Genomic DNA, 24,753 nt, shown 5'->3' on the forward strand with positions numbered 1-24,753 from the left:
ACCACTGCTCTAGCCTCACTCGGTCCCAGGTCCTTTTGCGCCTGTTCCCTCCATGTCTCCTGACCGCGGTCCTTCCTGTGCCTCCCCCTGTCCTGGTTCAGACCGCCAGTGTCTTGGACTTGATCACCACACCAGCTTCTTGCCTGGTCTTCCCTGCTTCCAGTGTCCTCCCTCCCTCCCTCCCTCCCTCCCTCCCTCGTGTTTCGCACACTGCAGCCAGAATATTCTTCTGCAGACACAAGGAAGATGGTTGTTGCCCCGCTTGACCACTCTTCAGTCCTCCCATTGCCCTGAGGTTGAAAGCCCGAACTTCCTGACTCCTAGTCACTTCGCGGCCCTTTGTGACTCAGCCACCCTCGTCCCCCGCCACCCTCTCTGCCTCTCTCCACTCTCCCTTTATTTCTTGGCCAGACGTTCTCTCTCACCCTCTGGGTTTTCAGACTGCTCTGCCTGAAAGTCACCTCATTCCTGGACATGCCCACGAGTGGCAGCTAAGCCTTGGAGCTGCAGCTCTGACTGCTTCCCTTCGGGGGCCCTTCCTGCCGCCAGGCCGCCCCGGTCCCACTCCGGTGTCGCAGCACTTCCTTTCTGCGTCTCCCCTTCTAAATGAGGGGCTTCCTGAGGGCAGAGACCCTTGTTTATTGTTAGGTACCCAGACACTGACATAACATAACGCCTGGTGTGTAATTGTAAATGGTAAATGCTTGTTGAAATAATAAAGTCACTGTGATCTGATTCTTGAGTGAGGTTTACAAATCCCCCTCACCCCCAATCATTGCCATTATATAAGCATTTAGTGGTTTTATGAAAGGTGGCTGTCCACGTAAAGCTAGTATTCCTTTTTTTAAAAGTCTCCTATCAGTCTTAATTAAAAAGGACTATTTATTAAAAGTTTGTGTGCTTTTTTTTATCATGTGGAATTTGTTTAAATTATTGCTAGAATTAATTTATACCTTGTTCTCTTATCGGTTCTTAATGTTAAATTAGAAATTCTGATTTACCTTCTTTTTTTGTGGAAAGAATGTTTTCTCATTCATTAAGATCTATTAACTTTATATCATTACAAAAGGCTTTTATGAAATGCCTAATTCTATCATAGTTCTAAATATATGTTGGTTAAATTTCATTTTTGTCTTGATGTTTTCCCTCTAGGCTGAAAATCTATTGTTAGATGCTGATATGAACATTAAAATAGCTGACTTTGGTTTTAGCAATGAATTTACTGTTGGCAGTAAACTGGATACGTTTTGTGGGAGTCCTCCATATGCAGCCCCAGAGCTCTTCCAGGGCAAGAAATACGACGGGCCGGAAGTGGACGTGTGGAGCCTCGGCGTCATTCTGTACACTCTGGTCAGCGGGTCGCTCCCCTTTGACGGACAGAACCTAAAGGTAGAAGCAGCTGTTGCATCCAGGTTTTGTGAAAGCGGGAAGGGTTGTGAAATGATGGCTGTTACTATTTCAATGTTTTGTTAGGATGGAGTCAGGGGGTCTTTTTTAACCTCAAACTTGACTCACTAGTTTTCTTTCCTCTCTTTCTTCCCAAAGGAACTGAGAGAGAGAGTGTTAAGAGGGAAGTACAGAATCCCTTTCTACATGTCTACAGACTGTGAAAACCTTCTCAAACGTTTCCTGGTGCTAAATCCAATAAAGCGAGGCACTCTGGAGGTAATCACATCAGGGGAAATAAGTAACTTTGGAGTCTCTCAAGTATTTTTAGAACTTGGCTTGGAAGCTGTGTTGAAAACTGTCCTAGAGCTTTTAAAGCAGGAATTGAGACATTGAAAACTTTTTTTAAAGTTACCCTTTGAGCTATAATCAATGAAATGTGGAAAGTAAATTTTTCTACATATTGTGATTATCAGAATGTTTTCTTTTCTGCTACTAATAAGCAGTTCACCTTTCAGCAAATCATGAAGGACAGGTGGATCAACGCAGGGCACGAGGAGGACGAACTGAAACCATTCGTTGAACCAGAACTAGACATCTCAGACCAGAAAAGAATCGGTAATTGCCCTGTGCTGCGTGCTTGTGTGTGCACAGTAACATTTCTGTTTTGACTCACATGCCTACAGTGAAAATAATGGGCAGTTAAATACAGGTCAGTGAATCAGCTGATCTGCTTCTTCATGTTTAAGAAGTTTTCTGTTGTTTCCTATAATAGCGCTCAGTAACTCAGAAATAAGCCAACTGCCCGTTAAATGTGTGGTCTTTTGGATCAAATAAAGGAAATTATTTTACCTTAATAACACTGATTTTTTACCCAACAAGACATATAAATATATTATGCCTTTTTTTTTTTTTTTTTTTTTTTTTAGATATTATGGTGGGAATGGGATATTCACAAGAAGAAATTCAAGAATCTCTTAGTAAAATGAAATATGATGAAATCACAGCTACATATTTGTTGTTGGGGAGAAAATCTTCAGAGGTAAGAGTAATCAGAGAAAAAAGTAAAATATCCTTTAAATTATCAGTTTATGTAAAGTGTTTTCTTAGTTTTTATTTTTTTAATATCTATAACACTTGGTATAGCATTTTTAGTTTATCTGCAAATAAATCTAACTCTTCTGACCTATATGAGCTACTGTTTTAACTTTAAGACATTAACCTTAATTTCAGAGGGCGGCCACAGAGTCTGTGAAGCCGCCCCAGGAGCCAGAGCTGTCATATTCCCTTTTTCCACTTCCGTTGCAACCAATAAAGGCTGTTTGTAGTGTTAAAAATAATAATAATAATCACCTTAATGGTGATACTGTCACAAAGTTGGCTTTCATAAGCTAACCTATAGCTATTCGTAGTTGAGAAATGATGTAAAGTATCAGATGAAGTGAAGAGCATTTTAAGTTATTTCAAAAAGCCTAGAAAGCTGATAAATACCTCCTCTCCTTTTGTGAGTTTTTCCAGCAGCCAAACCCACACTGCTGCCTGAGAGGAGGGCTCTCATCTTTGTATGTTGGATGGTTCTCTCAGTGAGCTGTTCATGAGAGGTTTGTGTGTTATGAGTTTACTTTCCTAATCAACCATCTGGGTTTGTGTGTGGGTTGCTGTTTTTCTCATTTTCTCTTAGCTCGACGCTAGTGACTCCAGTTCCAGCAGCAACCTCTCACTTGCCAAGGTCAGGCCGAGCAGTGACCTCAACAACAGCACCGGCCAGTCTCCTCACCACAAAGTGCAGCGGAGTGTTTCCTCAAGCCAGAAGCAGAGGCGGTACAGTGACCATGGTGAGCTGGGACCATTCCACTGTGTTCCCTGGGCGCCTCCCTTACACAGGGCCCCTCGCATTGTGCAGGACTCCTGGGGCTGCATTGGGCGTGACGTCTCCCCTCCGCCAGGTGCTGACATGGTACATTCTCCCTGGTACGTTCCATGGCTTTATTTATTTATTTATTTTTATCCTCACCCAAGGATATTTTTCCATTGATTTCTTTTAAATATATTTTTATTGACTTCAGAGAGGAAGGGAGAGGGAGAAAGCGATAGAAACGTGAATGATGAGAGAAAAGCATTGATTGGCTGCCTCCTGCACGCCCTCTTACCAGGGATTGAGCTCGAAACCTATCATGTGCCCTTGGCTGGAATCAAACCTGGGACCCTTCAGTCCTCAGGCTGGTGCTCTATCCACTGAGCTAAACCAGCTGGAGCTTCCCATTGATTTTTAGAGAGTGGAAGGGAGGGGGAGAGACAGAGAGAGAGAAAAACATCGATGTGAGAGAGACACATCAATTGGTTGGCTCCCTCAAATGCCCCGGCGTGGGGCCGGGGATTGAGCCTGCAACCAAGGTATGTGCCCTTGATGGAATCGAACCCAGGCCCTTTCAGTCCAAGGGAGGATGCTCTATACACTGAGCCAAACCGGCCAGGGCCATTCCATGACTTTTGATGGATAAGGCCTAGCTGGGTGGAAACCTTACGACGTGCCCCTCTGGGAGCCCTCCTGCAGCCTCTAGTTCTGTTCCTTCTCTCCCCTCTCTGCTGTCCAGCTAACTCTCCGCAGTGCTGAGCTGTTCCGTCTGTGCCATCCAGTAGAGTAGCTACTAGCACATGTGGCTGTTGAGCACTTAAACTGGGGAAATTATTTTCAACTTTGTTAAATAATTAAATTTATACAGCCACATCTGGCCAGTGGCTCATATGGGACAGCGCAGCCCTGAAGAATATTTGATACCCCAGTTTTTTCTGAAGTGTTTTAAAGTTTGTTTGTTTGCTTTATGTGGTGGTTTTTTTAAATACACTTTTATTAATTTCAGAGAGGAAGGGAGAGGGAGAGATAGAAATATCAGCAATGAGAGATAATCATTGATTGGCTGCCTCCTGCATGTCCTCCACTGGGGATTGAGCCCACAACCCGGGCATGTGCCCTTGACCAGAATCGAACCCAGGACCCTTCAGTCCACAGGCTGGCGCTCTACCCACTGAGCCAAACCTGCTAGGAATGTTTTAAATTTGTTGTTGTTTTATATATATACACTGAGTGTCCAGATTATTATGATCTCTGAATGCATAATAATCTGGCCACTCAGTGTGTGTGTGTGTGTGTGTGTGTGTGTATGAGAGGCCCGGTGCATGAATTCGCGCATGAATTTGTGCATGGGTGGGGTCCAACCAGCCTGGCCAGGGGGAGGCCTAAGCCTCCACTCAAGCTACAAAGTTTCAATTATAGAAGGTAAACAAATTCAAACAAATGGCAGCAGAATGGAGCTTGAGAGAGCAGGCCAGGGTTGCCGGCGGCAACAGGGGAAGCAAAGCTTTCTGCACACCCTGGCGGGGCTCACCCGCTTAAGGCTACAAAGTTTCAATTGTAGAAGGTGAATTAACTGCCACAGAGATGGCTGCCGCCCCGGAGGGAGCAGCAGGCTTGGCTCCGCTCCAGGCTACAAAGTTTCAATTGTAGAAGGAAAATAAATTCCAGATACCAGGGCCTCCCCTTGTGTTGCCAGGGGGCGTGGCCAGCCTGCAAACCACCACAGGCCCCTCGCTCAGGCCGCCCCACGCCCCAAGGGAACCCCACCCTGATCCGGGACACCCTTCAGGGCAAACCAGCTGGCCCCCACCCGGGCACCAGGCCTCTATCCTATCTAATAAAAGAGTAATATACAGATTGGTCATCACTGCAACACACAATATAGCTGCCCCCATGTGGTCAAAGATCCTGCCCCCATGTGGACACAAGATGGCCACTACAAGATGGCCAGCAGGAGAGGGCAGTTGTGAGGGACCAGGCCTGCAAGGGAAGGCAGTTGAGAGGGACCAGGCTTGCAAGGGAGGGCAGTTGGAGGTGATCAACCCTGCAGGAGAGGGCAGTTAGGGGTGACCAGGCTGGCAGAGGAGGAAAGTTGGGGGCAAACAGGCTGGCAGGGGAGCAATTAAGCATCAACCAGGCTGGCAGCGGAGTGGTTAGGGGGTGATCAGGCTGGCAGGCAGAAGCGGTTAGGGGCAATCAGGAAGGCAGGCAGGCAGGCAAGCAGTTGGGAGCCAGCAGTCCTGGATTGTGAGAGGGATGTCCGACTGCCCGTTTAGGCCCAGGATCGGGCCTAAACGGGCAGTCGGACATCCCTCCAGGAGTCCCAGATTGGAGAGGGTACAGGCTGGGCTGAGGGACAACCCCCCGCCGTGCACGAATTTCGTGCACCGGGCTTCTAGTGTGTATGTATGTATGTATATATGTATATGTATGTATGTATATGTGTGTGTGTGTGTGTGTGTGTGTGTGTATATATATATATATATATATTATTGATTTCACAGATGAAGGGAGATGGAAAGAGAGATAGAAACAACAACGATGAGAGAGAATCACTGATTGGCTGCCTCCTGCACGTCCTCTACTAGAGATCAAGCCCACAACCCCAGGCATGTGCCCCTGACCGGAATGGAACCTGGGGCCCTTAAGTCCACAGGCCAACGCTCCATCCGCTGAGCCAAACCAGCTAGGGCTGTTTTAAAGTTTTGACCTGTGTCATTCTCAGCCACACTAGCTGTTATTGAGTCTAAACATGCTCACTCTTCTTTTAAAAAAAAAAAAAAATTGTTTATTTCAGAGAGGAAGGGAGAGGGAGAGAGAAACATTCTACACTAATAAAAGAGAAACATGCAAATTAACCATCACTCTGCTATGCCCACCAGCCAATCAGAGTGAGTATGCAAATTAACCCACCAAAGATGGTAGTTAATTTGCATATGCAGGCGCAGAGCGAAGACTGAAGACAGTGTACAAGGAAGAGGGATGGAAAGCAGAAAGCGGGGTGAGGGCGGCAGCGGCAGTGGGAGGGGAAGCGCGGGGTGGGGCGGCGGGAGGGAAGGCTGCCTCGGCAGGCTTCGCTTCTTCTCTACTTCGCTCAGGCCACAGGAAGACCTATTCTTGCAGGAATAGGCCCAAGGAAGCCCTGTTCTTGCAGGAATCTTCCTGCAACAGGCCTCTAGTCAATAATGAGAGAGAATTGTTGATTGGCTGCCTCCTGAACACTTCACACTGGGGATCGAGCCGGCAACCTGGGCATGTGCCCTGATCAGGAATCGAACCGTGACTTCCTGGTTCATAGGTCGAGACTCAACCACTGAGTCACAACGTCCAGGCTAAATGCCCTCACTCTTAAAACTTTCACCATAGAAGCGAATCCTTTATGAGACTTAGGATCCTCAAGGGTATGCTTACCAAACTTGACAGTCCGCCTCAAGGCAGTCCCAGGTGTTGGAATCCAGAGACTGCAGCATGCGTGCGTGCGTGTGTATGTTTATTTTCCTGTAACTAAATGTTTATGTTGCAGGTAATTCCTTTACATCCAGTATTCTAGGATTCAGGAACCAAATCTATGTTGGCCTGGTCCTAACTTTTAAAAATACACCCTCATATGGAACATTCATTTATCTCTTGTCCAGTTCATTTCCCTTCTCTGGACATTGTCCACCTCCATGTTTCAGCTTGAGAGCTGGCACTTAGAACTGCACAGAGCGTTCCGGGTGTGGACAGCTTTGGTTTTGTACCAAAAGTGATGATACCTTGCTCATCTTCCATTTCTTTTTGCTGGTGCCATGGTTTGGGCTGAAGCAGCACACTGTACTGATACTCAGTAAACTGCCTATGTGTCTATTGGAGGGTCTTAGAGCGTGGAACCTGGTCTGACGTTTAAGAGTGAACTCTTTTTTATTGCAGCTGGACCAGCCATCCCTTCCGTTGTGGCATATCCAAAAAGAAGTCAGACCAGCACTGCCGATGGTGACCTCAAAGCAGACGGCGCTCCCTCCAGGAGGGCAGGCGGCAGTGCAGGCGGAGGCAAGGGGATGGCTCCAGCCAGTCCCATGCTTGGGAATGCGAGCAATCCCAACAAGGCGGACATTCCTGAACGCAAGACCGGCTCCACTGTCCCCAGTGTAAGTGCTGTTGACCTCCAGAGCGCCCCGGGGATTGGCGGGTGAAATGCTCCCTCTGGGTGAGCCAGCAGACCCTTTATGTCACAGGCACTTTCTGGTTATCCCATAAACATTTGCTGAGCTTGAGGCTGTGTCAGAGGCTGAGAAGTGGAAAGATCTCATAGTCTCACAGGAGAGGAAACCAAATGATGGCCAAGCAGACAGGTGATCACACACAGTGCACTGGGGGCTCGGACTGCCTGTGGGCCAGGGATGGGGGTGTGCACTGCATTTTCAGAGTTTATTCCAATAAAGAACTTTGCCTGCATCCGTACCGTTTGCCAAGGCCTGTACTAGGTGCTTTCTCACGTGTCAACTAAATTTTAAAGTGAAGAAAAGTCAGGTAATTGCCTAAAATTACACTGCTGATCTAAATCTACCTCTTAATCTCTGCCCTTAATAAAATCTCACCAGTGAGCAAGTAGTATTTATTAAGTGAAACGGAATCTACTCAGCTTCAGAAACTTTCCCATTAATTCTAATGTGTCTTGTCTGACCCAGTGTAGGAATTACTTTTAGCACTCGTGCAGTAATTTTAGGGAGAAGTCAGAGAGAATGAACAATCCTCAGGGTATTCTGTGACCATGCTCTTCTCTACAAATTGAACAGTGGCACAGCCCTCCTCCACCTGATGAACCTGCAGTGAGGGCCAGGTGAGCCTCTGCTGCTCCCTGGGGAGTCTGGGCTGTGCCTCCTGGGATAGGAGGGCTCATAAAGGAGCCCCGGGGGTTCTGTCTGCTCGTCCTCTGATGTTGGGCTTATCCCAGCAAACCTCACTCCGTAACACCGGGCTGTCACTCTTCAGCCCTGCCGCTTAAATCCAGAGGAAGCTAAGAACCTTGTTCTTTGCCTTCATAACGCTCCATCCCTGTCACCCTACTCGTCTGCACACCGCCCATTTGAGAATAGGTACAAGCATTATCCGTCACCGGCATTTGATTATCCATTAGTCTTTGGAGTTTGCTATGCATGGTCTGCTCAGCTGTATTAAAGGTGCCTGTTTTTATCTTTTTTTTTTCTTTTAAGAGCTTCTTTTTTTTTCTTTTTTTTCCTTTTTAACCCTCACCTGAGGATGGGTTTTTAATTGACTTTTAGAGAGAGAGGAAGGAGGAGAGAGAGAAACACATTGATGTGAGAGAGAAACAAGGATCAGTTGATTCCCGTACGTGCTCCAACGGGGAATCAAACCCACAACCTGGGTATGTGCCCTGACCGGTAATCGAACCGCCAACCTTTTGGTGCACCAGACGACGCTCCAGCCGACTGAGCCACCTGGCCAGTGTTTGTCTTGGTTCAAAATTGTTCTTATCTGATGACATTTCTTAGTTATAACTTTGATTCTTTGCTTTTTTATTTTGAAAGTATTAGCTTTAAAAAATGGATGTGAAATTACGGTGACATCATTAGCCATTTTAAAATGTAGGGTTCAGTGTCATCTAGACGTTCACAGTGTGGCGCAGCCACCACCTCTCTCCTTCCAAGACTTCCCAGCACAGCAGGGCAGTGCTGCTTTGCAGTGCCCTTCCTCTCTCCTCTCGCCCCGGCCCCTGCCCCTGCCCCTTGCTCTCCCTGTGGAGTGGCCTGTTCTGGACATTTCCTGTAATGGACACCGACTATAGGCATCCTTTGGGCCTGGCTTCTCTCACTCGGCATCACGTTTTCCGAGTTCAAGCTCATGGCCTAGCTGTTTCCACAGTGGCTGCACCATTTTGCATCCTGCCGTATATGAGCACTCCTGCTTCTCCACAACCTTGCCACCACCTCTTCCATTTTTCATCCCGGCTGTCCTACTGGGTGTGAAGTCATTGTAGTTTTGATTTACATTTCCTTAGTGACCAGTGTTGTTCGGCATCTTTTCATATGCTTGTTGGACATTATTTGTATGCCTTCTTTGGAGAAATACTATTCAAGTCCCTTGCCCATTTCTAAATTGGTTGAGTTTAAGAGTTCTGGAAATCGAACTCGCAACCTTTTGGTATGCAGGACAACGCTCCAACCAACCGAGTACCCAGCCAAGGCTAGTTTTATAGTTTTAACTCTTATATTTACATCTTAATTTTTATTTGTACACTTACCTTACATTTATAGTACTTGCTTTTTAAAACAGTGGATCTCTGTCTCGCTCTTTAAGTAATCCGTGAGTGATTACTAATGGGTTATGGCAGCCAGCTTTTCAGTCACTCTAGTTAGCCACTCTTCCTCCTTTCTGCCAGGAGAAAGGGGTTGCTGCCTTTCTCCCCTTTCCGATCTTTTTGCCAGTGCTGTTGATATTTTAGTGTAGATTTAGTTAAAGACTGGATATTCATGTTTATTTAGGAGAGGTGTGGTTTTTTTCTCAGTATACTATGCTTAATTATTAAATAGTTTAATACAAAAATGCCTCCCCCCCCCTTTTTTTTTTTTAATAGAGTAATACAGCATCTGGCGGAATGACACGGCGAAATACTTATGTTTGCAGTGAAAGAACTACAGCTGACAGACATTCAGTAATTCAGAATGGCAAAGAAAACAGGTAGGAAATTGTACCTGTTTGCAAGAAGTTTGTTTTTCCCAAGAGAAATGGAAGCATATTGTTTACTTCAGAGTTTTTATAATCAGAATTCAAATAATAATGGTAAGTATTCTCTAACAGTAAGTTAATTTGAATGTGAATTTTTAGCAAGCTACTGGAATTCCAAATTCCTCTCACTGTCCGGAACTTCTCCTCCTGGCCAACTGTATGTGATAACTAAAAGGGTTGAATTAAACCAGGGTGCTTTTCCAGAGGAGGTAGGTAGTAACTGCGGTTTAATTGTAGAATAGTGAAGTCAAGATTATTTTGTGCACAGGAATCACTTGATCACGGCTGAAAGGGGGTAAGATGAGGAGCCATGCTTTTGAAGGATGTGGATCACAAGGTCGGGACAGGGAGGGCGGTGGGCCTTCAGCTGCAGGTCCAGTTTGCCACAGGCGCCAGGTGGACCAGTATTACCGGAGTCTCGCAGAGTGATGGAGTGGGCGGTCTTCTGAATGACTTTGATCTGGTGGAGAGGCGAGCATCCGTAGCATAAGCATGATTTAAAATGCTAACAGTAACATGTCAGTAAGGAGAGGAGTCATGCAGCTTTCTTGGGAAAGTGAGAGGAAGTGGGTCCAGAGACCTTGGGGTAGAGTGAGTTTGTGGGGGGAGAGAAGAGAGAGAAGATGGGATGGTAGAACACAGTCCCCAGGCTGGGTGGATTTACTTTTTTTGGAAGAGTGGTGTATAAACTAAATTCAGTGTGGTGAGCAGGTAAGGTTTCGGAGTAGAGATCTAGAAAATAAGTCCACATCATCTGTCATTGACCCCTGACCTCTTCACTTGAACACTGTTTGGTCATGTCACATGCCCATGTCCAGCATCAAAATTGGTTCGTTCTTTTTTTCTGCCTTCTGCTTTCTGAAATGGTACTGTAAGCTTTCTGTTTCCTTAAGGGCTCAGTAGTCACATGAAATGTTTGATCGCTAACGTCTGTGACAGCCTAAGCAAAGATTCTTCTTTCTTCCTTCATCTTTAAGACCAGACTATAGTATTTATCACTCCTTCTCCCATAGACCACTTAAATTTAATTTCTTTTTTTTTTCTTTTTTCTTTTTTTCATCCTCACCTGAGGATATTGTTTCTATAGCTTTTTTGAGAGAGTGAAAGGGAGGGAAGGCAGTGGCGGGGGTGGGGTGTTGGGAGGGAGGGAGAGGCAGAGAGACAGAGACGGAGAGAGAGGAGAAAGAGGAAGAAACATCGCTGTGGGAGAGAGACATTGATTGGTTGCCTCCCAACTGCGCCCTGACCGGGGCAGGGAATGGAACCTGCAGCAACTGAGGTACATGCCCCTGGCTGGGAATCGAACCTGCAACCCTCTGGTCTGAGGGCCAGTGCTTTAACCACCGAGCCAAACATTCCAGGGCAATTATTCATTGAATTTCTGGAAATATTTACTCTCCAGTATTCTCTTTTCTGATTCCTAGGTGTGTGCTTGTTTTAACATTGCCTCTTATGATTAAAAACTATTAACAACTTGTATAGCAACTGGGCTAGATAGCTTGCAAATACTAATGATATATTTTTAATAGTAGTCTGTGCTGATAAATTTTATTAGTTATATTCTCAAATCTATAAATTTCTCCTAGTTCAAAGTAATTTAATAGAGATATCAGTAGAAGACTTAATTAGAAGTTTCTCGTGTTACGGGTTTTAGTCTGTAGAGCTAGGAAAATGTGGTTTCGTGGCCCTTCTTCCTCTTTTGATGAGTTCTCAATTGTTGAGCTGTTTATCAGATTCGTTTTGAACTTTAGAATGTACAGTTCTCTGAGGTACAGTCAGACTTTTTTTTTAAAATATATTTTTATTAACTTCAGAGAGGAAGAGAGAGAGAAACGTCAGTGGATGAGAGAGAATCATTGATCGGCTACCTCCTGCATGCCCCCTACTGGGGATTGAGCCCGCAACCTGGGCATGTGCCCTTCCCAGGAATCACCCTCTTCGTTCATAGGTTGATGCTCAACCACTGAGTTATACTGGCCCAGGCAGTCAGACTATTTAAGAGGCTGTTAAGGTCAAGATCTATCTCTTCTTCCCCCGCCTGCCCCCCCCCACCCCCCACCCCCCCCACACACACACACATGCTCTGCTATTTCCTCTTTTCTACAGTGGTTCAGTTCACTTTGGAGTCACTGCCTGTCTGTTTTGCCTGCAGGTACCGTCCTCAGTGGGGCTGACTCCATATCCTGACTGGGCCTCATTGCTTCTGGTAGCATCAGTCATTGCAACACTTTGCTTCTAAAAGTGTTGTCTTTATCTTTCACCAAGCAGAGTTTCAGCACCAAACCACACGAGACAGGGCCCATAGTTTTAGAGTAATATCTGGATGTTCTTTTCCTTTTTATCTTACAAATGAATTGAAAGTGGATTGAATGTGGAAAATTGTTGGAGGTTTGTTTGCCAAACTGTAGTGGTCATCCTTTTTACTTTCAGTTAAGGCAGTAAATGTGGCAGCTTTCTCATCCTTAAAATGGATGCATGAGTCAAAATGAGATGCACGGAGCCTTCTCTATGCACAGCTGACTTCTTGGGCAGATTGTTGCTTTTTCCTCTCCCAAATGCTTATCTTATTCCTTGACAAAAACCTACTGAGCTGCACAGCACCTGGCTATGCTAACTTCTGAAAGGACCTAAGTTCTGTTTTCAGCCTTGAATATGTTGGACTTTTTGTTACAGCTGTGAATGTCTATAGAGAATTCCAACATGAGAGTGATCATGGCGGATGAAAACTGGGGGAGATTAAACCGAAGGCTGTCCACACGGCTGAGACAAGCTCTTCAGCTCGCTTCAGCGTTCCACGTGGAGCAGGAGATGCTCCAGGGCTTAAAGCCTCACCAAGTGTCTCTCTTGCCAAGCAATACGGTTTATTTTAATAGAGTTTTTCATTTTAAAGTTAATTTTATTCATTGATTTTCAATAGTGCAGTCTTTCTGTTTTATCAGCTTTACTGTGTGAATAGTAATGCCAGTCTTTGGTGTGTAGTGGAGAAAAGGTATATAGTACATCTTGGTTTTGGCACGAGCCACATGAGTAATTTTCTAAGTAAGTAGGTGTGCTGAAGTCAGACTGCTTTCGCTATAACCCTGTCGTGGTTATTCCACCTTCAGATGTCAGTCTCTCAGAATGGCCAATTCCAGCACCGACTAGCAGTCAGTGTAACCCGGGCCCATCCAGCACCGACTAGCCGTCAGTGTGAACCGGGCCCATCCAGCACCGACTAGCCGTCAGTGTGAACCGGGCCCATCCAGCACCAACTAGCAGTCAGTGTAACCCGGGCCCATCCAGCACCGACTAGCAGTCAGTGTAACCTGGGCCCATCCAGCACCGACTAGCAGTCAGTGTAACCCGGGCCCATCCGGCACCGACTAGCAGTCAGTGTAACCTGGGCCCATCCAGCACCGACTAGCAGTCAGTGTAACCTGGGCCCATCCAGCACCGACTAGCAGTCAGTGTAACCCGGGCCCATCCGGCACCGACTAGCAGTCAGTGTAAACCGGGCCCCATCCAGCACCGACTAGCAGTCAGTGTAACCCGGGCCCATCCAGCACCGACTAGCAGTCAGTGTCTCACGCGGGGGAGGGCACTGCGACCCTGCGGAACGGCAGGTGTGCTCACCGCCTGCACAGAAGGGAATGGAACTAGACAGATGCCCGCTCTCCTGGCACAAGGATAGTCCTGCACACGTTCTCTGACCTGACAGTGCAGGACCAAGGGGCTGCATCGTCCGAGGGCCAGAGAGGCGAGTTCTGGGAGGTGACGTAGAAGGTAAAGCCTGGAGAGAGGGCAGGGCCAGGCTGTGGGCGCAGAGGATGCTGCCTGGGTGCCAGGTGAGGAGTTGGAACTTCATCCTGAACACCATGCTTTTAAAAGGTTATGAGGGACCAGGTCGGTTTATATGTTAGGCAGCTCACTGGCGGGCACGTTGGGGGGTGTGGGTGAAGGCCAGCGGACCAGTGGAGACAGGGATGGGCCCTGTCTGTGAGGAGCTGGGCGAGGTGGTGGGCTGGCTGCAGCGCTGTTAGGAGCTGACACCCCCGGGACAGCACAGCGGCTCTGGACGGTGGTGGAGGGGTAGACGGGCGGCTCCGGCAGGAAGCCACTCTGCCTCGCTCTCTGTACACGGCTCATCTGCTCGTTAGTTCCACCTTGAAAAGGGGGCCCCGTGACCCCTTGGGGATTTTGACTTGTTTATGAAGAAGTGAATGTCCACCGAGGACGGAGGTTCTCACCTCCGGGAACAGGCGGGGAGCAGCGTGGCTGTGCTCTTCATTGGCGTGACCACTGCGGCCGCGTGGGCTCCGTAGAGTCTGGGCCACAGCCCAGCAGACATGGTCCCTCTGGGTGAAGACCCAAACGTGGAAGATGTCTGCTTTTCGTTAACGCGAATACACTTTTAGAGTTACAGTTTGGGGGAAAGCTGCGAGTTAGGAGGTGCTCCCAACCCCCGCACTAGTTGAAGAGGCCGTGTGTTGGAGGTGGTTTGGGGAGGAAGGCGTGTGCTTTGAACCACAGGCTGCGCTTTGTCACTGGCCCATCACATGGTGGTTCTGCCTCTGCCCGAACCCAGACCCCTCCCAGCCTGACAGAAATGCCCACTTAGCCCACCTCGGTTTGTACCGCACCGTCCACCTGTCGGCTGACATCAGAAGTCGATGGCCATGTCAGCCTCTGGGCACCCCAAGATGATGTTACCCCGATAGACAGTGCAGGAGGCAGCTTCAGGGCTGTGTGAGGAAAATGCACATCCCTCGGGGCACTGATGAGTGCCCGCTGCTTCCTAGTTCGCGCTGTGGATTTTGTGGTCCAAGGTTTCGTTACAGTTGTCCACAGGGTCCTTCCTGAGTGCGCTTTTAGTTCCGCACTTCCTGTCTCGTGGTGTCCTCAGTCATCTGGGGTGCCTTCGTGCTTTCACGTCCTACAGAGGGGTGCGAACCCCTTTTCTCCAGGTTGCTGTCAGCATGTGGAGTTTTGCAATATTTATGCCATTTGTGTGCTTTTAAAACTTCAGTTGCCTGTTCTTCAATTTCGCCTGCAAAGCCTTTATTTCTTTCATGTGGGCACGGCTCTCTGCATGGGAGCAATTTGAGAGGGAAGCAAAGGAAGAACGCTTGAGTTTCAAGCCATTCCATGTCCTAGAGTTTCCTGCATTATCTTGTCCTGGAAATACGCCTGCTGTTTCCTTCAACGCCACAGGCTTTGTTCCAGTGCATATGCCGCCTCGGGCCCCCTTTCCCAGCTAGCTTCCTTCTGCTGCTAAGTCCTGTGAACACCCCTTGGGTCTTGTTTTATTGAAACTGACTTTCTCCACTTTCGGGAAAAGGTCTGTTGTGACTGTCAATTGTTGTGTGCCGTGTTGGCAAAAAGACAGGATTTGGTGAACAACAACGTAAGGACTGTGTTTCCTGATCTCTAGCACTGTTCCTGAGCAGAGAACCCCAGGGGCATCCACGCACAGCATCAGCAGCGCGGCCACCCCGGATCGCGTCCGCTTCCCCCGGGGCACTGCCAGTCGCAGCACCTTCCACGGCCAGCCCCGCGCGCGGCGGACTGCCACCTACAACGGCCCGCCCGCCTCGCCCAGCCTGTCCCACGAAGCCGCGCCGCTGTCACAGGCTCGAAGCCGCGGCTCCGCGAACCTTTTCAGTAAATTAACCTCAAAACTCACAAGGAGGTAAGTGCCAGGTGGAGCTGGGTGTTTGCAGCCAAAGGAGACATGTCTCTGTGTGTGCAAAGCCAGCCTGGCTGCTGGTCATTTGTCTTCAGCTCATGTTTTTCTGGCTTCTTTCTTTAACGAGACTTGGAAAGATTTTAGAGGAGAATCCCAGGAAACGTCCCCCGCACTTGGGAGGTCGTGGCTCCTTACTGTTCTTGCATCACACTTTTTTTAAAAATACGTTTTTATTGATTTCAGAGAGAGGGAGGGAGAGGGAGAGAGAGAGAAACATCAGTGATGAGGGAGAATCATCGATCGCCTGTTCCTGCACACCCCACACGGGATCGAGCCCGCAACCTGGGGATCAAACTGTGACCTCCTGGTTCATAGGTCAATGCTCAACCAACCGGCCCAGCTGCATGACACATGTGTCTGCGTAGATGGTCACTTCGGTGGAGCAGAACCCCAGACCCGGGTGGGCAGGGCTGGCGCTCCGCGCGCGGTCACCAAGGACACATCCTCTCTCCTTTCACCTGGTTGTCACCGAGGAGCACGGAGTGTCTGAGAGTCCGAGCCTGGCAGTTGTGCTCTCTGTCGGTCTCAGTGAGTGAGAGTGAGAGCAAGGTCACTTCCTGAGATGGTGGAGCTGTGGGGTAACACCTCTGGTTTGTGCTCAGAGAGAAACCAGTACCTGGTCGTGTGTAAAATTCTTCGTGTTCAGTAGGCTGTCATTCCGGGCCCGGGGCATGTCTGTGATCCTTTGAGGTATTTTAGCTTATTTCCATAATCTAGCTGTAGAGGTTGCAGATGCCTAGACACATTGGCTGCTACTAGAGGAAAAGGGAAAGATGCTACTTTGTATCGCAACCAAATAGGCAAAGGCACCTTTAGCCAGGACCTCACCCAGGACGCCTGAGACCCTGCATGTCCCAGATGCCCGGGACACTGAGCCCGCCTCGCCGTGTGTCCGGGTGTCCTGCAGGGTTACCTGCTTCAGACCCTCCTGCTGGTCTGACTGCTCAGCACAGCAGTGCCTCTTCTCAGGGTCCAGAATCGTTGGCGCCTCCCCTGTGCCTCTCCCCCTCTGGCCCATTCCCTTGCTGCTCAGTTTCATGGGGCCTTTGTGTTTAAACTGTAAACTTAATACCACTTTTTAAGTCTCCTTGGTTCCTCCAAAGTTTTATTTTAGATCAGTCATCTAAAAGTTAGACGAGTCACTTTAAACTGTTTCCCCAGATGATGTTAGTTACTGAGCACCAGGGAGGGAGGGCCTCCGACAGCAGGAGCACTGACTCTCCCTCTCTTCCGGCCCTTTGCTGAGACGCCGTGCTCCAGGCCGGGCAGAGAGCAGAAGGTAAAGGGTCTTGCCAGGACTGAAGTCCAATCCAGGGCGAGTTTTTTGACCCCCCAGAATAATGCACTCCTTCCTTTCAGTGTCACCCAGGCCTCCCTGTCCCCGCTCCCTCCTTGGGGACTGGGCTGGAATGGAATCTGCCTCTGAAAGGCGGGCGGTAGGAGATGGAGCCGGTGTCATTCACTTGGCTGTTTCCCCCTGGCCCTGCTGCTGACTGTCACCTGGGGTTGCGCCCTTTGAGCGCAGAATGGAGGTGCAGCAGTCGGGTCTGGCTAAGCACTGGTCATAGCGGTCAGGGTAGTGGCCCTACACTTTGGTCTGTTGTGGGCCCATCATTAAAATCCTTGAATTTATTTAATTGTCTCCTTTGAGCTTTTTTAAAAAAAATCATCTTAAGCCCGGCTGGCGTGGCTCAGTGGGGTTGCGGGCTCCATCACAGTGGGGGGCGTGCAGGAGGCAGCCGATTGATGATTCTCTGTCATCATTAATGTTTTTATCTCCCTCTTCCTTCCTCTCTGAAGTCAATAAAAAGATACTTTAAAAAAATAAAAATCATCTTAATACATGTGCTGTCATTGATAAAAAGAGTCATTTTGGACTGCTTGCTGTGCACTAAGATAAGCAGATGTCTGTAGAATTTCAGGTGTAGCTATACCCACTGTACATATAAACACACACACACTCCAGCCTCCACCGTCTGCCCTGTGAAGTAGCTATCACTCAGTTGTATAGAAGAAACTGGAGGTGTGGGTGAGAGATACGGGGCACCTGGTTACGATCCCACAGCGAGAAGTCCTGAGCCCGTCGCTGCCTCCCGAAAAGGCCTGAAGCCGCTGCGCTGAGCTCCGCGAGGGGCGCTGTGAGAGGCTGTGCGGGCAGGAGGCCTTTCCCTCCTTTTCTAGCTAAGTTGTTTCATGCATCTGAATCGAGCGTGGAGGTTGAGGTTTCTTGTTTAAAAATTCTCAGGGGTCATCTTGTTTTACAGTTCACCCCCACTTTGTCCAGAAAGGTCATCGTCTTCTGTTTGCAAGTTTGCAGGCTGAGGTCTGGAGTCTCCTTGGTGCTCCGTCAGATGTAGTCAGTTTATTCGTAAAGACAGTCGGTCCTTGTGCTGTAGTCTACTCAGCGTCCGGTCCTCCCCTAACAGCTGCAGCATTGCAGGTCAGGTGCCTGACAGGCTCAGGTTGGCACTTAGAGTCTGCACAGGAGACCTGCCCTGGTGTGGTGGGCAGAGAGCAGGCACCAGGAAACCTACGCTCTGTGCCCGGCTCTGCCCCAGTGCCCTGTAGTTTGGGTGAGCTGTGGGCCCTGCCACCTCTGAGGCCCTGTGCACAAAAGCAGTCCTAGGTCCTTGACCAATAATCCTGACTTTCCCCGGGTGGAAGACTCAGGAATGAAAATATACTTTAAAGACCTTTTAATCAGTTTTCAGCTCAAACAAACTGTTGAATAATACTGCCTTTATGTAGTGCTTAATTATTTACAAAATCTTTTCAATGCATGATCTTCTCTACTTGCTGTGTACCACTTTTGATCTGATTATGAAGTGCTTGGTGGTAGTACCTGCAGTAGTTAGATACTTTTAAATGGGTCAATATCTCAAGCACTGCCAAAATTACCCCAGATGAGGAAAACAAAACAAAACACAGGGTTCATTCATTCAGTCCAGCGGCAAACATAGACGTGCCTCCTGTGCTTCCGAAGTCGTTGGACAAGCCCAGGCCACTCTTGCCTGGGAAGGCTGATAGCACGGCCCGACCAGCCTGCCGGCAGTTTCCGTTTCTTTGGTCAGATTCTGTTCTTACAGCCTAAGCACCTTCCTAACATGTTCTACAAGCAAAGGCACTTCTTTTAAATGGAGCGCTTTGAGTTTATTACTAAAACGTAAAAATGCCTCCCACTCTTACACTGCCATGCAGTTCCATTTCAACATCTGAAACCGAAAAGCCTGCTTCATTTTAAATCCTCATGAGTTACTTTTTCTTAAAAAGTAATTTATAACTGCTGTTAATGTTTACCTTCCTGAAGTAAGCAATGATTCTCTTAATGGTCAAACATTTTATAATGAAATTTTTCATGTTTCTGTATAATAACGTGAAATTTTTGTTATAAGATATTCTGAAGAAAATTGAAAAATGTTTTCTTACTAGTTTATTGCAAATGACTTAAGTCATTTATTTCTAACAAGATGTTGACTTTATTGTCTTAACATAGAGCCATGTGCAGAGCCTTAAGCAAATTCATTACAACTAATGTCAGTGTCACTGCTGAGTTTTTGCTTACAAGTACAGATTTTTAAATGTTTATAATTAAAAGATCACATCCTCAATTATCTGTAATAACTTTACTTTTTCAACACATATCACTGTTTCATTGTTCATTGGACAGAAAAGGAGCCCTGTTTTATTTGTTGTTTCTTTCTCTTTATAATTGACTGAATTTATATTTCATTTGTACAAGTCATTTTTGTTAATTTTTATTTTTGGCTTAATTTCTTTTAGAAACATGTCATTCAGGTTTATCAAAAGGTATGATTTATATATATGTACTTTTTTTTTTCAATCCTCACCCCAAAATGGTTCCTGCAATTAACATCAGGTTTGGCTTTTTAGCCCTGTTTGTTTTTTGTTTTATTTTTTTAACTAAACTTTCTGCTGAGAACTAAATACTTATTTCCTTGAAAGGAAACTGTGGGAAGAAATAGATTAACTCTTTCAGGCATTTTTAAAGGGACTGTGGCACCCACATAACAAGAGGCCTACGCATGCTCTGTGCATTTTCTTTCTTCAGTAGAATTATTTAGCATCCGAATAATTGTGTCTTCATACTAATAACACTCAGCATGCTTCTGTTTGAGGAATGAGATGTGCAGTAACATTAGTGTACATTTCATGGGCAGCCTCAAGCGGGCAGAGGTAAGTTGTAATTTCGTGTGTCATCATTTTTTATTTCATAGCGGATTGGATTAGCAAAAGGCTCTGAAGTGAGAGGGAAATGAGCTCATATTCTGAAACTAGAGACAAGTATAAGACTCACACTTTATAGCCTATTAGGTTTGGGGCACTGCATAGCAGAAATGTAATATTTTCAGAGTTGAAGAGTAAATAGTATTTTATTAAAAGCCGCTTTCCACCAACCACTGATGAAAGCGTATCTTGTTTTTTTTTTTTTAATATTTTTATTGATTTCAAAGAGGAAGAGAGAGAGAGAGAGAGAAACATCAATAATGAGAGAGAATCATTGATTGGCTGCCTCCTCCATGCCCCACACAGGATTGAGCTGCAACCCGGGCATCTGCCTTGACCGGGAATCCAACTGTGACCTCCTGGTTCATAGGTCAATGCTCAACCACTGAGCCACGCCCTCCATGCAAGCATTTCTTGTTTTTAATTAAAGCACTGTAATGAATGCTGTTCCTACCAGAAGACTTTTTTTTTTTTATCCTTACTGGAGGGTGTTTATTAATATTAGAGAGAGAGGAAGGGGGAAGAGAGAAACATCAATTGTGAGAGAGACACGTCAGTTGGTTGCCTCCTGCGAATAACCCAACCAGTGCCGAGGATCGAGCCTACAACTGAGGTACATGCCCTTGATCAGAATCAAACCCAGGACCCTCAGTCCGAGGGCTGACGCTCTGTCTACTGAGCCAAACCCGCTAGGGCGAGGTGACTGTTTTTTGATGCTGACAGTCACGAGACCAAAAATGTGGCTCACTCCCTTGCAATGCACACACCTGAGGCAGAAAGTCTGCCCTGGAGGCCTCCCTGCGCCTGTGCCTCTCGGCTCCCGGGAAGGCTGGCTGCTGCTGCTTACTCAGTGAAACCGGTGCGCCCCGAGGGGCTTGGTTAACGTGAGTCTTTACCAAAAACTGGGACGACCACTTTCTTCCTGAGGAAAATGCCGCTTGGTGGTGGCTTTGAGTTGATCTTCCTAGTTTCCAGATTTTTCTTGGAAAGACAGTTTTCTACTTGAATGTAGAATTCAACTGATAAACGCAGTTCCCTTTCATGGAGAGCATCACACTTCGGGGAGTGGGTTAAAGGCCAGCATGCCTCCAGTCCAAGGCTCTGCGGCCAGGGCTGGGCAGCACACCTGGAGAGGAGGAGGGCCGCCGGGGCCACCATGAGAGGGGCCTAAGCTCACGGTGACTTGGGTGTCTCGGTTTGCCCGGGCGTCATGTGCTGCTGTGTAAGACCTCTTTTCTCTCTCCCATTCTCTGCTTCTGCGTTCTGTGCGTTCAGGCTTCCGACCGAATATGAGAGGAACGGGAGATATGAGGGCTCCAGGTGAGGGAAATGACTTTTTAAATATATTTTATGTTAAAACTGTGGCAACGGGGATGCTCTTCCTGCTGTCCTGTGTGTGGCTTTGGTGGGTCTGGGTTCTGTGGTTGGGAAGAGGCAGTGCCACTGCTGCCCCTGGCGGTGGGCCTGGGCCAGAGCTGCGCTACACCCCAGGACCACAGGAGGGCGCCAGGGTGCCGCTGCCTGGGCCCTAACAACAGGAACTTAGGTCTGAGTTTGGGGGGAGCGATGACTCCTAGCATAGATCTAGTCTCAAAAATGAAATTTGAGTAGAATTTTCACATTAGGCTTTTTAATATATTTTTATTGATTTCAGAGAGGAAGGGGGGGGGGAGAGAAACATCAATGATGAGAGAGAATCATTGACGGGCTGCCTCCTGCACGCCTTCTACCAAGAATCAAGCCCGCAACTCTGGCATGTGCCCTTGACTGGAATCAAACCCAGGACCCTTCAGTCCATAGGCTGACACTATCCACTGAGCTCAACCAGCTAGGGCAAATTAAGTTTTTAGAAGAGTGATTATGTTTTCAAGTGTTTTGTTTTTATTTTATAATGTATTTTTATTGATTTCAGAGCAGAAGGGAGAGGTAGAAACATCGATGATGAGAGAATCACCAATTGGCTGCCTCCTGCACACCTCATACTGGGGATCAGGCCTGCATTCTGAGCATGTGCCCTGACCAGGAATTGAACCATGACCTCCTGGCTCATAGATCAACCTTTAACCACAGAGCCACGCCAGCCGGGCGAGTGTTTTGCTTTAAAATTTGGTATAGCTGTCATTGCTCAGATTTGGGGGTGAAGGAGTCACCAGCGAGGCTCAGGACTCCGTCTCTGTCGTTGGTCCCTCCCTGTGCCCTTTATGGTGGTGGCCACATGCTGCTTCAGGCCCTGATTGACCACCCATTGGCTCTCCTCCTGGTCTTTCCAAAGTACAGCTCTGTCATGTGGCTTTTCTGAATGAAAACCTGCAGTGGCCCCATTGCCTGGCCGACCATGTCCATGCGAGGCCTGTATAGCCTCGGCAGCCTTGCTGGGGTGAGAGCCGGGCAGCGTGCCTGGGCCTGCCCACTCAGCCCGGAGCAGGCTCTAGCTGTCCTCAGCTTGTTCCCGCCATGATAGGAAGGAAGTCACAGGACCTGCCTCCTGGTGTGTGACGACAAAGTGGGGACACTGTGCCCCGCCCACCCGTTGGCACACTTGCTCACGTCCGCCCTGGGCCTCTGCTGCCACTCCCTCTGCTCGCACAGGAAGTGGTGGTGGGGGACCCGGGGCTCCTCAGCGTTCTCCCCGGAACCCCTCCAGGGGTGGATCCCCCTCCCCGGGCCCTTCCCAGGAGGTGGGCCCGCCTGGCTCTGGGACCCTCTGGTCACTGCCGTGCCTTTCCGCTGGGACCGCTTCTCCTCGGGGCAGTCTTCCTCCCCTTCCCCGCCTGCGTCCGAGAGCTGCTGCTCCTTTTACAGCCTGGTCAGTGCCCGACACAGATTGGTGCAGCAGAGCCTCCCGTCAGTTTTGGTGGGTGTGAATCCAACGGAATGTTCTGCCAGCAGGTCAGCAGCAGGGAGCTGTGTGCACAGTAAACCCTGTGGCCTCCTCAGCCCTGATGAAGGACTGCCGTAGACTAAGTGTACTTAACATTTACACTGGGTGTGTTCAGTGCGCAAGTGTTAGGGTTCACCATCCTAACGAGGCCTTCAGGTGGCACAAAGGAGACTGAATGGCAGTTGTGTCCGTAATGATTAACAGTAGTAGTAGGAGGCCTGGGCCCCACTGTGACATCTATGGATGCGGGGACTTATATTGAACTGAGAGTCCATAGTTTGCATTCAAACAGGTCACTTTTGCTCGGCAACAAATAAGCCTTAACCCTTTTTTTTATTGCACTAGCAAGATAATGTCATGTCAGAATTTTTTTTTAACTGAAACTAGATGTTTAAGTTAAAGTAGAAGAAAAAACATGGAGGTTGTTGGAGGGGATTGAGAGAGTGCACCGCCCCCCCCCCCCCCCCCCCCCCCCCCCCGCTCCCACACAGCTCTGTGCTCAGCCTGTGGGGCTGGTGGCAGGGAAAGCAGGTTGAACTGCTGAGTCACCTGTTATCCCCAGTCACAGTGCCAGGGGGGCTGTGTGAGTGAGCAGGAGCGTCACGGGAGCCGAACAGGGCCCCTGTGAGGGGCTGGGGGCTCCTTTCTGCCTGCGCTCGGCCTGGGACAGAGCTGGGCTCTTGGGCACGTGGGCAGCTCTCTCTCTCTTTCTGCTTTGCCTGATTTAACTATTTTCTTAATTCTAGTAAGTACATGACTTAATTTTCTTAGTAAGTACATGGCTGGTGAAGGTTTTACAGCCAGGTAGATTTTCTGCATGTGTGACCTGTGATTTTAGGGGGAAGCAAATAGATGAATATTTCTAGAAAAGAAACAGATAACCACGTGTGAGCCAGTGCAGGAAAGCGGGGGCCGGCTCCCCGCTGTGCTGGAGAGCTGGTCGTGCACTAGCTAGAATAGAGAGGGCCGCTGTCCCTTGCAAATAAAAATAAACCTGCCGCTGTGCGTTTCAGTCGCAACGTATCTGCTGAGCAAAAGGATGAAAACAAAGAAGCAAAACCTCGCTCCCTGCGCTTCACCTGGAGCATGAAAACCACTAGTTCCATGGACCCCAGCGACATGATGCGGGAGATCCGCAAAGTGCTGGACGCCAACAACTGCGACTACGAGCAGAGGGAGCGCTTCCTCCTCTTCTGTGTCCACGGCGACGGGCACGCGGAGAGCCTCGTGCAGTGGGAGATGGAGGTGTGCAAGCTGCCCAGACTGTCTCTGAACGGCGTGCGGTTCAAGCGGATATCGGGGACGTCCATCGCTTTCAAAAACATTGCTTCCAAGATCGCCAACGAGCTGAAGCTGTAGCCTGGGGCGCTGGTGTAGTGAAGCGGAGGCCTGGCGTTCCTGGGCGCTGGTGGCAGTGTATAGAGTAACATTAGGCAGTAACGTCTGCATCTTCTCAATCATGGTGTCCAGCTGTAAGGACGAGAGCACGCCTGGGAGCGAACGCTGGCCCCTTTCTACGAATGCACTACATTAAAGCTGTGTGACACGTGTGCCCTCTGTCTTATTTCCATTGCCCTGAAGGTCAGCGTGTGACCTCCATCTCCACGTGCCTCCGGTGGGGGTGCGAGCGGGCCGCGCGTGCGGGCTGGTGCCTGCGGAAGCACCGCCTGCCTGGCCGCCCGCTCCAGCAGCTCTGGGAGGTCATTGGTGCTACAACTGTTACACTTGCCAAGGAGGGATCGTACTGAGCTACTAAGAATTAACCTTAAGACTAGTTGGTAATTAGTACAGGTTTACAGTTCATGCCTGTGGTTTTGTGTTTGTTGTTTGTGTGTTTTTTAGTGCAAAAGGTTTAAATTTATAGTTGTGAACTTTGCTTTGTGTTTTTCTAAGTAGATTCACAGATAATTAAAAATTCACTTTTTCTCAGTAAAA

The 24,753-nt window shown here is 48.2% G+C and overlaps 1 protein-coding gene across 5 annotated transcripts in view; it reads left to right on the forward strand.

The window, feature by feature from the left end:
* The window catches only part of MARK3 (microtubule affinity regulating kinase 3), a 90,877-nt gene extending 66,124 nt beyond the window's left edge, over positions 1 to 24,753 (forward strand). For 2 of the 5 annotated variants that reach the window (XM_079768040.1, XM_079768044.1), the window contains exons 8-18: positions 1,153 to 1,389; positions 1,546 to 1,665; positions 1,905 to 2,004; positions 2,316 to 2,428; positions 3,068 to 3,221; positions 7,151 to 7,368; positions 9,816 to 9,919; positions 15,378 to 15,635; positions 19,473 to 19,499; positions 21,213 to 21,257; positions 23,832 to 24,753. In XM_079768040.1, the coding sequence (XP_079624166.1) occupies positions 1,153 to 1,389; positions 1,546 to 1,665; positions 1,905 to 2,004; positions 2,316 to 2,428; positions 3,068 to 3,221; positions 7,151 to 7,368; positions 9,816 to 9,919; positions 15,378 to 15,635; positions 19,473 to 19,499; positions 21,213 to 21,257; positions 23,832 to 24,177 (1,722 nt within the window). In that variant the 3' untranslated portion in view covers positions 24,178 to 24,753. The remainder of the gene's footprint in view (positions 1 to 1,152; positions 1,390 to 1,545; positions 1,666 to 1,904; positions 2,005 to 2,315; positions 2,429 to 3,067; positions 3,222 to 7,150; positions 7,369 to 9,815; positions 9,920 to 15,377; positions 15,636 to 19,472; positions 19,500 to 21,212; positions 21,258 to 23,831) is intronic. The other 3 variants (XM_079768042.1, XM_079768041.1, XM_079768043.1) reach the window with 3 other exon arrangements.

Source organism: Cnephaeus nilssonii (assembly GCF_951640355.1).
Source record: "Cnephaeus nilssonii genome assembly, chromosome: 4".
NCBI classification, from domain to species: domain Eukaryota; kingdom Metazoa; phylum Chordata; class Mammalia; order Chiroptera; family Vespertilionidae; genus Cnephaeus; species Cnephaeus nilssonii.